Genomic DNA, 13,102 nt, shown 5'->3' on the forward strand with positions numbered 1-13,102 from the left:
CACTCTTGACGTTGTTCACTTAATAGGTTCAAGAGCTATACACTGATATATGTCCATTTTAGAACCACAAAGAACACTTCCACTCCCACAAAACACCTCTGTGCTCCAGTTGTGCATCCTTTCCTATGCTCAACCCCTTGCAACCACTAATTCTTTTATTGTCTAAATAGATTTGTCTTTTTGGAGAATGTACATCCTTGGAGTTACACAGCGTGCAGCCATTACACTTTGGCTGCTTTCATTTAGCAACATGCAACAAAATGTCCTCTGTGTCTTTTTATGTCTTGGTGCCTCATATCTTTGTAGCTCTGATCAATATTCTATCGTTGGGGTTTCCTCACCTGTCACTTCCTGAAAGGCATTGCGATTGGCTGCTGCCAGGTGTGGGCAGTTATGCATAAAGCCACTGTCCACATACTTGTGCAGGGTTTTTTTTACACATTGTTTTTAACTCCTTTAGGTAAATGCAAAGATGCATGATCCCTGGATTTTAAAGCAAGACAATGATCCGGGGTTTTGTTTGTTTGGTTTCCATTTTTGGGTGTAAAAAAATTTTTTTTATTTACATCCAAGTTAGTTAGCAATAATCATGATTTTGGGAGTAGGATCCAGTGGTTCATCCCTATATAGAACAAGCCGTGCTCGTCCCAACAAATGTCTTCTTAATGCCCCTTGTCCATTTAGCCTATCCCCCCTCCCACAACACCTCCAGGAACCCTTAGGTTGTTCTCTATATTTAAGAGCCTCTTATGTTTTGTACCCCTCCCTGTTTTTATATTATGCTTGCTTCCCTTCCCTTGTGTTCATCTGTTTTGTATCTTAAATTCCACATATGAGTGAAGTCATATTATACTCGTCTTTCTCTGACTAATTTCACTTAGCGTACTAACCTCTAGTTCCATCCATGTTCGTTGCAAATGGCAAGAATTCAGAGAATCTTCAGTTTTAAAAGAAAGTGCCAAAATCTTTTCCAAAGTAGCTGTACCATCCTGAATTCCCCTCACCAATGAAATAGAGTTCCGTTGCTCCACATCCTGGCCAGACGTTGGTGTCATCCTGGTTTTGATTTTGGCCATTCTAATGGGTATGTAATACTATGTCATTGCTGTGTTTTTGTGCAATTTCTTACTGACATATGACGTTGAACAGCTTTTCTCAAGCTTATTTATATCACATGAATATCACCTTTGTTGAGATAATCTGCAGTTTTTGGATTGACATTGTTTCCTTACTATTGAGAAGTCTTATATTTTAAATTTAAAAAAAGAAACCCAAATAGTTCTCTCCTTAAATCACCTTCCATTTGCAGTAGAAAGGAATACGTATAAAGAAGACTATGCCCCAAATTTCATCCTTATTGCAATCCTTTGTTGGATGCAAATATATGTCACATGAATTTTGTGACTTCCCTGAAATAAGAAGACATGTATTCAAACGGAGTCTTTACTCCCCCTCATGGATGGTGAACATCCTTCTTGTACCTAAGGGCTCTCAAAACACCCTGAACAGAGCTTCAGGGTAGGTGGAAGAGCCATTCTCCAGCCTACATGCTTATAAGGATCAGACTCTCCTCGTCCCCATCACTTTCTGAGCAGCAGTAACTGCAATGGAGACGTTGTCCACAGAGATGATGAGGGGCCCTCACAGGGTCACCAGCTGCTCAAGAGGAAAAATGAATAAAGGTGAAAAGGGAGAACTTTTGTTGTAATACAGCGGCAACGAGTTCATCCCCTGTTATGGTGAGTCTGGGACTGGGAAGGCCTTTTACATTCTGAGAGGGGGTCAGAGGGAAAAATCATGGAACCACCCATCAGTCAGCTAGTGCGTGTAGGGTTCCTTTGCAAAAGTTAGTGACCTTGACTAATCCCATTCAACAGGTTTCCTTCTAGTTCTGTCGATTTCTTTCTTCATTCTGCAGAAGCTTTTTATTTTGATGTAGCCCCAATAGTTTATTTTTTCTTTGATTTCCCTTGCCTGAGGAGATACCCCTAGAATAATGTTGCTACAGCCAATGTCAGAGAGATAACTGCCTGTTCTCTCTAGAATTGTTATGGTTTCAGGCCTCATATTTAGGTCTTTAATCCAGTTGGAGTTCATTTTTATGTATGGGGGAAGAAAGTGGTCTGGTTTCACTCTTTACATGTAGCTGTCCAGATTTCCCAGCACCATTTGTTGACAAGACTTCTTCCCATTCTGTATTCTTGCCTCCTTTGTCAGACATTAATTGGTCATATAATCTTGGGCTTATTTCTGGGATTTCTATTCTGTTTCATTTTTTTGGTCTATTTTTGTGCCATTACCATACGGTTTCGATTACTATAGTTTCCTAATATAAATGGAAATCTGGAATGATGATACCTCCAGTTTTGGTTTTCTTTTTCAAGACTGTTTCACTATTTGGGAACTTTTGTGGTTCCATACAAATTTTAGGACTGTTTGTTCTAGTTCTGTGAAAAAGGCTTTTGGCATTTTGATAGGAATTGCCTTAAATCTGTAGATTGATTTGGGTAGTATAAATAATTTAACAATATTTGTTCTACCAATCCATGAGCAGGGATGTTCGTTCATTTCTTGTGTCATCTTCAATTTCTTTCATCAATCCTTTATAGTTTTCATAGTAAAAGTCTTTCACCCCTTCGGTTAAGTTTATTTTTGGGTATCTTATTATTCTCGGTTCAATCTTCAATGAGATTGATTTCATAATTTCTCTTCCTGTGGCTTCATTATCAGTGTATAGAAATGCAACAGAGTTCTGTACATTGATATTGTATCCTGTGACGTTACTGAATTTATTTGTCGTTTCTGACAGTTTTTTGGTAGAATCTTTACAATTTTATATATGTAGGCAGGCCGATCAGAGAAGATGGCCACATAGGAGGATTCTGGGCTCACCACGTCCTGCTGATCACTTAGATTCCCCCCACATCTACCTAAATAACCCAGAAAACCGCCAGAAGGCTAGCAGAATGGACTCTCTGGAGTCAAGCATAGACAAGAGGCCCATGGAAGAGGGTAGGAAGGGTGGAGAGGCAGTGTGCCCTATGCAAACTGGAGAGAGGGAGCAGGGGCGGTGGAGGGGCAGCCAGCCCATCCAGCAAGACAGAGCCCCCGAGTCTGGCTTGCAAATTGGAGGGGCCGGATTCCGTGAGTTCTGACACCCAGCGGGACTTGACATCTGGAATGTTAAAAGTCAACAGCCCTGCTCTTGGCCAGTGGGGGGGGGCAGGAAGACACCAAGAGGGAGAGTTGTTGAGCCCCGGCAGACAGAGTTCACCTCCCGGGGAACAAAGGCTCTGGCCACCGCCATCTCCCTCTCCCATCCCCAGTCGAACTCCCTAATGGAACCAGTTCCTGTCACCAAACTTGCTTGCACCACGCAAACACCCAACACTGTGCTTCTGTGGATCCATCCCTTTGATGAGTCTGCCTGCTTCCCTCCTGGTGCTGCAGGGACCCTCCTGCAGGGGACCACCAACAGCAAACCGAGCTGAGCCTGTCCCTTCTGCCCTGGTGCACTTTTCGGATGCACCCGGGCTAATATGCTAGATCCCATCTAAGCAGCACCGCTAGCCTGGCAGTGTGCAAGGAGCCCAGTCAGGGGCCACACCACTCCATAGTGAGTCCTGTCCCTGGGAGAAGGGCAGATAAGGTACACATCAGTCTGACTGTTGCCTCAGGGGTGAGCTGGGGGCAGACATCAGGTCTGACTGCGGCCCCGCCCACCAACACAAGTTACTCCAGACAGTACAGAGGAAGAGCCCTGCAGTTCCACACCACTCCAGGGACTATCCAAAATGATGAAATGGAAGAATTCTCCTCAAAAGAAACTCCAGGAAGGAGCGACAGCTAACGAATTGATCAAAAACTGTTTCAGCAATATAACGAAACATGAATTTAAAATAATAGTCATAAAATTAATCTCTGGGCTTGAAAAAGGTATACAGGACAGCAGAGAATCTATTGCTACAGAGATCAAGGGACTAAGAAACAGTCATGAGGAGCTAAAAAGTGCTATCAATGAGGTGCAAAGTAATATGCAGGTGACCACAGCTCGGATTGAAGAGGCACAGGAGAGAATAGCTGACTTAAAAGATAAAATTATGGAAAAAGAGGAAGCTGAGAAAAAGAGAGACAAAAAAAATCCAGGAGTGTGAGGGGGAGAATTACAGAACTAAGTGATGCAATGAAACACAACAATCTCCGTATAATAGGAATTCCAGAAGAGGAAGAGAGAGACAAAGGGGCTGAAGGGGTACTTGAACAAAACATAGCTGAGAACTTCCCTGATCTGGGGAAGGAAAAAGACACTGAAATCCAACAGGCACAGAGATCTCCCTTCAGACGTAACTTGAATCGATCTTCTGCATGACGTATCATAGCGAAACTGGCAAAATACAAGGATAAAGACAAAATTCTGAAAGCAGCTCGGGATAAACACACTCTAACATATAAAGGGAGTCTGATAAGACTACTGATGGATCTATCTACTGAACCTTGGCAGGCCACAAAGGAATGGCAGGAAATCTTCAATTGATGAATAGAAAAAATATGCAACCGAGAATCCTTTATCCAACAAGCCTGTCATTCAGACGAGAAGGAGAGACAAAGGTCTTCCTAAACAAACAAAAGCTGAAGGAATTCATCATCACTAAACCAGCCCTACAAGAGATCCTAAGCGGGATTCTGTGAGAGAAATGTTGCAAGGACCACAAAGTACCAGACACATCACTCCAAGCATGAAATCTACAGATATCACAATGACTCTAAACCCATATCTTTCTGTAATGATATTGAATGTAAATGGACTAAATGCTCCAACCAAAAGACATAGGGTATCAGAATGGATAAAAAACCAAGAGCCATCTATTTGCTGTCTACAAGAAACTCATTTGAGACCTGAGGACACCTTCAGATTGAAAGTGAATGGATGGAGAACTATCTATCATGCCACTGGAAGTCAAAACAAAGCTGGAGTAGCCATGCTTATATCAGACAAACTCGACTTTAAATTAAAGGCTGTAACAAGAGATGAAGAAGGGCATTATATAACAATGACAGGGTCTCTCCATCAGGAAGAGCTAACGATTATAAATGGCCATGCACTGAAGACGGGAGCCCTCAAATATATAAAACAATTCATCACAAACATAAGCAAACTTATATTTTTTTAACTTTATTTATTTTTGAGACAGAGAGAGACAGAGCTGAATGGGGGAGGGTCAGAGAGAGAGGGAGGCACAGAATCCGAAACAGGCTCCAGGCTCTGAGTGGTCAGCACAGAGCCCGACAAGGGGCTCAAACTCACGGACCGCGAGATCATGACCTGAGCTGAAGTCGGACGCTTAACCAACTGAGCCACCGAAGCGCCCCAAGCAACCTTATTGATAAGAATGTGGCAATTGCAGGGGACTTTATTACCCCCTTACAACAATGGATAGATCATCTAGACACAGGATCAATAAAGAAACAAGGGCGCTGAATGACACATTGGATCAGATGCACTTGACAGACATATTTAGAACTCTGCATCCCAAAGCAACAGAATATATATTCTACTCAAGTGCACATGGATCATTCTCCAAGATAGATCACATACTGGGTCACAAAATGGCCCTTCATAAGTATAAAAGAATTCAGATCATACCATGCATACTTTCAGACCATAAGGCTATGAAGCTTGAAATACACCACAGGAAAAAGTTTGGAAAACATCCAAAAGCATGGAGGTTAAAGATCACCCTACTAAAGAATGAGTGGGCCATCCAGGCAATTAGAGAAGAAATTTAAAAATATATGGAAGCAAATGAAAATGAAAATACAACAATCCAAATGCTTTGGGATGCAGCAAAGGCAGTCCTGAGAGGAAAATACATTGCAATCCAGGCCTATCTCCAGAAACAAGAAAAATCCCAAATACAAAATCTAACAGCACACCTAAGGGAAATAGAAGCAGAACAGCAAAGACACCCCAAACCCAGCAGAAGAAGAGAAATAATAAAGATCAGGACAGAAATAAACCATACAGAATCTAAAAGAACTGTAGAGCAGATCAATGAAACCAAGAATTTTTTTTTTTTAAATAAACAAAATTGATAAGCCTCTAGCCAGGCGTCTCAAAAAGAAAAGGGAGATGACCCAAATAGATACAATCATAAATGAAAATAGAATTATGACAACCAATCCCTCAGGAATACAAGCAATTATCAGGGAATACTATGAAAAATTATATGCCAACAAACTGGGCAACCTGGAAGAAATGGACAAATTCCTAAGCACCCACACACTTCCAAAACTCAAACGGGAAGAAATAGGACATTGAACCGACCCATAACCAGCGAAGAAATTGAATCACTTATCAAAAATCTCCCAACAAATAAGAGTCCAGGAGCAGATGGCTTCCCAGGGGAATTCTACCAGACATTTAAAGCAGATATACCACCTATCCTTCTCAAGCTATTCCAAAAAATAGAAAGGGAAGGAAAACTTCCAGACTCATTCTATGAAGCCAGCATTACTTGGATTCCTAAACCAGACAGAGACCCAGCAAAAAAAGAGAACTACAGGCCAATATCCCTGATGAATATGGATGCAGAAATTCTCAACAAGATACTAGCAAATTGAATTAGAAAGCATATAAAAAGAATTATACACTAAGATCAAGTGGAATTCATTCCTGCCTTGCAGGGCTGGTTCAACATTCACAAATCAATCAATGGGATACATCACATTAATAAAAGACAAGATAAGAACCATATGATCCTGTCAATCGATGCAGAAAAAGCATTTGACAAAATTCAGCATCCTTTCCTAACAAAAACCCTGGAGAATGTCGGATAGAAGGAACATACTTAAACATCATAAAAGCCATTTATGAAAAGCCCACAGCTAATATCATCCTCAATGGGGAAAAACTGAGAGCTTTCTCCCTGAGATCAGGAACACGACAGGGATGTCCACTCTCACTGCTGTTGTTTAACATAGTGTTGGAAATGCTAGCATCAGCAATCACACAACAAAAGGAAATCAAAGGCATCAAAACTGGCAAAGACGAAGTCAAGCTTTCACTTTTTGCAGATGACATGATATTATACATGCAAAACCTGATAGACTCCACCAAAAGTCTGCTAGAACTGATACATGAATTCAGGAAACTCGCAGGATACAAAATCAATGTACAGAAATCAGTTGCATTGTTAGACACTAATAATGAAGCAACAGAAAGACAAAGAAACTGATCCCCTTCACAATTGCACCAAGAAGCATAAAATACCTAGGAATAAACCTAACCAAAGATGTAAAAGATCTGTATGCTGAAAACTATAGAAAGCTTATGAAGGAAATTGAAGAAGATATAAAGAAATGGAAAAACATTCCGTGCTCAGGGACTGGAAGAATACATATTGTTAAAATGTCAATACTACCCAAAGCTATCTACACATTCAATGCAATCCCAATCAAAATTGCACCAGCATTCTTCTCAAAGCTAGAACAAGCAATCCTAAAATGTGTATGGAACCACAAAAGGCCCAAATAGCCAAAGTAATTGTGAAGAAGAAGACCAAAGCGGGAGGCATCACAATCCCAGACGTTAGCCTCTACTACAAAGCTGTAATCATGCAGACAGCACGGTATTGGCACAAAAGCAGACACTTAGACCAATGGAATAGAATAGAAACCCCAGAATTAGACCCACAAAAGTATGGCCAACTGATCTTTGACAAAGCAGGAAAGAATATCCAGTGGAGAAAAGGACAGTCTCTTTAACAAATGCTGGGACAACTGGACAGCAACGTGCAGAAGGAGGAAACTAAACCACTTTCTTACACCATTCACAAAAACAAACTCAAAATGGATAAAGGACCTGAATGTGAGACATGAAACCACCAAAACCCTAGAGGAAAAAGCAGGAAAAAACCTCTCTGACCTCAGCCGCAGCAATTTCTTACTTGACACATCCCCAAGGCAAGGGAATTAAAGGCAAAAGTGAACTATTGGGACCGCATCAAGATAAAAAGCTTCTGCACACCAAAGGAAACAATCAACAAAACTAAAAGGCAACCAATGGAATGGGAAAAGATATTTGCAAATGACATATCGAACAAAGGGCTAGTATCCAAAATCTATAAACAGCTCACCAAACTCCACACCCGAAAAACAAATAATCCAGTGAAGAAATGGGCAGAAAACATGAATAGACACTTCTCTAAAGAAGACATCCAGATGGCCAACAGGCACATGGAAAGATGCTCAACGTCGCTCCTCATCAGGGAAATGCAAATCAAAACCACACTCAGATAACACCTCAAGCCAGTCAGGGTGGCTAAAATGAACCAATCAGGAGACTATAGATGCTGGAGAGGATGTGGAGAAACAGGAACCCTCTTGCACTGTTGGTGGGAATGCAAACTGGTGCAGCCACTCTGGAAAAGAGTGTGGAGGTTCCTCAAAAAATTAAAAATAGATCGACCCTATGACCCTGCAATAACACTGCTAGGAATTTACCCAAGGGATACAAGAGTGCTGATGCTTAGGGGCACCTGTACCCCAATGTTTATAGCAGCACGTTCAACAACAGCCAAATCATGGAAAGAGCCTAAATGTCCATCAACTAATGGATGGATAAAGAAATTGTGGTTTATATACACAATGGAATATGATGTGGCAATGAGAAAGAATGAATTACGGCCTTTTGTAGCACTGTGGATGGAACTGGAGAGTGTTATGCTAAGTGAAATAAGTCACGCAGACAAAGACAGATACCATACGTTTTTATTCTTAGGTGGATCCTGAGAAACTTAACAGAAGACCATGCGGGAGGGGAAGAAAAAAAAAAGAGGTTAGAGAGGGAGGGAGCCAAAACATAAGAGACTCTTAAAAATTGAGAACAAACTGAGGGTTGATGGGGTGAGAGGGAGGAGAGGGTGGGTGATGAGTATTGAGGAGGGCACCTGTTGTGATGGGCACTGGATGTTGCATGGAAACCAATTTGACCATAAGTTTCATATTTAAAAACATAAAAAAATACATAAAATAATATTTGACATGTAAAAAAAAGTCATTTGAAGCTGAAATATTTAAGGGCAGAATGACTTTTCCTGGGGTCTGCCTGGCTCAGTAGGTTAACTATCCGACTTTCCCTCAGGTCACACTCACTGTTCATGACTTTGAGCCTTCAGGTTCAGGTTCTGTGCTGACAGCTCATAGCCTGGAACCGGCTTCAGATTCTGTGTCTCCCTCTGTCTGCCCCTCCCCTGTTCATGCTCTCCCTCTCTCTCTGTCTCTCTCTCAAAAAATAAATAAACATTAACTAATTCTTTAAAAAATGAATGACTTCTCTTACATCCTAGAGTGATTCCTAGGAAGTAAACTCTTCTTTAATGACCCTGTGTTTTTCCTGCAATGCACCCCACATTACTGTGGCAACAGACAGGAGATGACGGTATAGGTTCATGAACTAATTAGTGGAAGGGGAGGAAGGAAAAAGGGAAGAGTGGAATTTGGGAAAAGAAATGACCCTAGACCTGGAGATATAACATGACATTAATGAATAGAGAAAGAACATTCAGGAGGGACACTGGCAAAGAGTGTTCCAAGTGTGGGAAAAACAGGAGAGTTCATTTCTGTCTCTTTTTTTTAAATTTTTTTAATGTTTATTTATTTATTTTTGAGAGAGAGAGAGAGAGAGAGAGAGCAGGGGAGGGGCAGAGAGAGAGGAAGACAGAATCCCAGGCAGGTTCCTTGCTGTCAGCACAGAGTTTGACGTGGGGCTTGAACCCATGAACTATGAGATCATGACCTGAGCCAAAACCAAGAGTTGGATGCTTAACCAACTGAGCCACCCAGGCGCCCCTTCTGACGCTTAATAGTAAGCTTTGTGTCTTTCAGAGGCAGAGTCACAGTGGCATTGGAATCAGGCAGACTGTGATCTGACTCCCTGTGGCCAGGACCCTGTGAGGTGGAAACACTCAGCAATGACACAGAGGTGACTGAGGGAGCCTGAGAGCAGGAGCAGCTCAATATGGAGTGTGTGGGAAAAAAGGAGTGGTTCCTGTACTGGCGCCTGAGTCTGTTCCTCACCCGACAGAGTAAGAGCAAAAGAAAAGGTCTCAGGTGCATGGCGGTCTGGAAATGGTCACCTTAAGGTTTCTGGAAAACTTTGTGCCTTCTAACAACCTCTGGGAATAGGAGGCCATCAGAGTAGGAATATGTTTTCTGCTTTCTACTTCTCATGGGACTGTTTGCATTTCAGGCCAGAACCTCGTGCCTCTGAGGGTGTGTTGGGCTGGAGTTGATCCGACGCAGGGGCATGAGAATGGTCTGGGGGCTGAGCTCTAGTTTTATGAGACATAAAGACCCTGGCCTGTGTCCCCTGTGCAGATTGTCCATAGTCCGTGTGACGACCTGAACAACACGGAGGATGGAGGGAAGATGATACAGGTGGCTGGGACTTCTTTGGCGAAGCTTCCATCATTTTCTTCTACCTGGACCCCAAATCTCCCAACTACACGGTTAGTCAGTGAGTCCAGGTCCCACCAGACAGTCACTGTGTTACCCAAAGCAATAGGTGTCCCTTCCCCGGTTGCCATGATGGTGTCAGGGCAGAGGGCGGGGTGGCTTGATCCAGTCATCCTCAAATCTGGGGTTTCTTACCAGTGGGTCAGTTAGGGCTGGTCTCTGTCATCCAGACGTTATGTTGTGTGGACATTACCTGGGACTGCAGACACATTTTCCCCATGTGGGAAGTCAGTGTGAGACACAGTACATTTGGCTTATGTGTCCACTTTCTTGCCCAAGATGGTGTCAGCTCTGTGAGCATGGGGACCCTCCCTGTCATTTCTGTACCGTGATCTGAGCCCCGAGCCCACATAGGTCATGTAGTGAGGGTTCTCTCAAAGCCACGCATGTAGAGCATGTGGACGGTTGACTATCCTGAGTCAGACACAGCTATGCTCTGTGTCGCTATTCTGTCCTGGTGCTTTGATATGGACTGAACTGTATCCCCGTAGATTCCTATATGGAAACCCACACTGTGACTTCATAGACTTATAGAAGAGGTACACAGCATGGAGCACACGAGGAAATGCCATGTGAGGACCCAGGACGAATGTAACCATTTGCAAGCCAAGGAGAGAGACCTCAGGGGACATCAAACCTGCCCCCACCTTGAATTTGGACATTTAGCCTCCAAAAGTGTGAGAAAATAAGTATCTTTTGATTTTCTCACCCAGTGTGTGGTATTATGTTATGGCAGCCCCAGCAGGCAGGCACAATCCTCAAGGACTCTGTCCCCAGGGCAACCGGCCCCAGCATCCAAGAATTCCTGCTCAGTTTGCATAAAACAGAAAATGTGCTCCTACAGGGACAGGGTTTGGTGTCTGAATTGAGAGGACAAGGACACATACTCAAGAGAAAGTTCACTGGTTTGGGTTTCAGACCTCCGTTTTAGGGAAGCAGCTGTGTTGGCAGAAGGTGGGGGCTGCACAAGGAAAGCGCATCAGTGTGGGGACAGCAGGTTTTTGTCTCACTTCCCCACGGGCCTGGAGCACTGTGTGAGCACTGAGACTGTTGTCCCATGTTGAGCAGTAATAATCAGCCTCGTCCTCAGCCTGGAGCCCAGTGATGGTCAGGGTACCTGTGCTGCCAGACTTAGAGCCAGAGAATCGATCTGGGATCCCCGAGGGTCGATTGCTATTACGACAGATGAGGAGTTTGGGAACTGTTCCTGAGAGTTGTTGGTACCAGTTCACATAATTGCTACCGATGTTGGAGCTGCTTCCAGTGCAGGAGATGGTGACCCTCTGGCCCAAGGAGCCTGACACCGAGGGTGGCTGAGTCAGTACAGACTGGGCCCAGGACCCTGGAAAATGAAGAGATACATACAGGGTAAAGCGGGGTCTGGACACAAGAGGGTGGAAGCAGGGCCCACATGTCCTCCCAGAACCCCTTCCCCTGTCCCCACATCCAATCACCTGTGCAGTGAGCAAGGAGGGTGAGAAGGACCGGAGACCAAGCCATGGTGGAGACCATCACCGATCCTGTCTTCTGTGCCCCACAGCTGAGCAGACCTCCCTTAATCTGTCCCTTTTCATCCACTGAGACAGGGCAGGCCTGTCCATGCAAATGATACCCCAGCTCTCTGACCCCTCACTGGACCTGAGTCAGGTGCCTCCACCCATGGATGTCAGGGGGTGGGTAGAGGAATGGCTGTGTGGGGCCAGACTGTGCAGAAGTCACAGTTATGAGTCTCGAGCAGAAGGCACAGGCAGTGCAGGTGGCAGGTCTCAGGTCTCATCACCCCTGAACCCTCAGAAATGGGCCCTGTGAGCCCCCTTGTGTCCAGACTCAGAAACATCATTGTGCAAAATGGTAACCAGAACCCATAAAAGGAGCTCCTGTTCCCCGTTGCTTCGTCCACTGCCCCTTTCCTAGGGCCAGGCCAGGCATCCTTCTGGGTAGCCTCCCATATCCTCAAACCAGACTTTCTGCTCTACTCAGACTCCTCCGGAAAAGCCAGGCCATGTTTCCCTGTATGTTTCATGGGTCAGGACTGAGGTGGTAATTCTACAAAATGCCACTTAGATCAGAATCATGTCCGGAGCTGTGATGAGTACCAAAGGACACGTGGCCCCTTCTGTGTAAGATTCTGTGTTCTTTCCTATTATGTGCTTCCTCCCTGGTTTCCAGATCTCTCCTGCTCTGAGGTTCCCACAGCCTGAACAGAAGCTCTCCTTCTGTCCTCAGTGCTGTGGGAAGGAACAACTGTGTGTATTCCTAGGGGCACTGTCCACTAAAAATCTTTGCCATCTGTCACTATGTCTGCTTATTTGAAACAACAGTTCTCCACACACTGTGGTTAGTGATTCCCTCCCAGGATCTGTCCCCCAGCACACAGACACAAGTCTGCAGGGGTCCTGTGTGTGGCACTGAACCCAGAGCCCAAGGAGAAACCTGCAGGAAGTTCCAAGAGGGAAGGAGTGACCGCAGCAGGTGCTCTGACAGGGTTCCAGTGACACGGTTTATGTGTTAGTCACCACTTAGCCAAGTGTGCACTTTAGAAATGAGCAGAAAACATGAACAGACACTTCTCTAACGAAGACATCCA

The 13,102-nt window shown here is 44.0% G+C and overlaps 1 gene segment (V, D, J or C); it reads right to left on the reverse strand.

Annotated features, from left to right (window-relative positions):
• Positions 1-11,429: 11,429 nt before the first annotated feature.
• Positions 11,430-12,027, reverse strand: LOC122204037. The segment is given in 2 exon segments: positions 11,430-11,857; positions 11,970-12,027. Coding segments are annotated over 2 exon segments (486 nt in total).
• Positions 12,028-13,102: the final 1,075 nt, after the last annotated feature.

This window comes from Panthera leo, chromosome D3 (genome assembly GCF_018350215.1).
Source record: "Panthera leo isolate Ple1 chromosome D3, P.leo_Ple1_pat1.1, whole genome shotgun sequence".
Lineage (NCBI taxonomy): Eukaryota > Metazoa > Chordata > Mammalia > Carnivora > Felidae > Panthera > Panthera leo.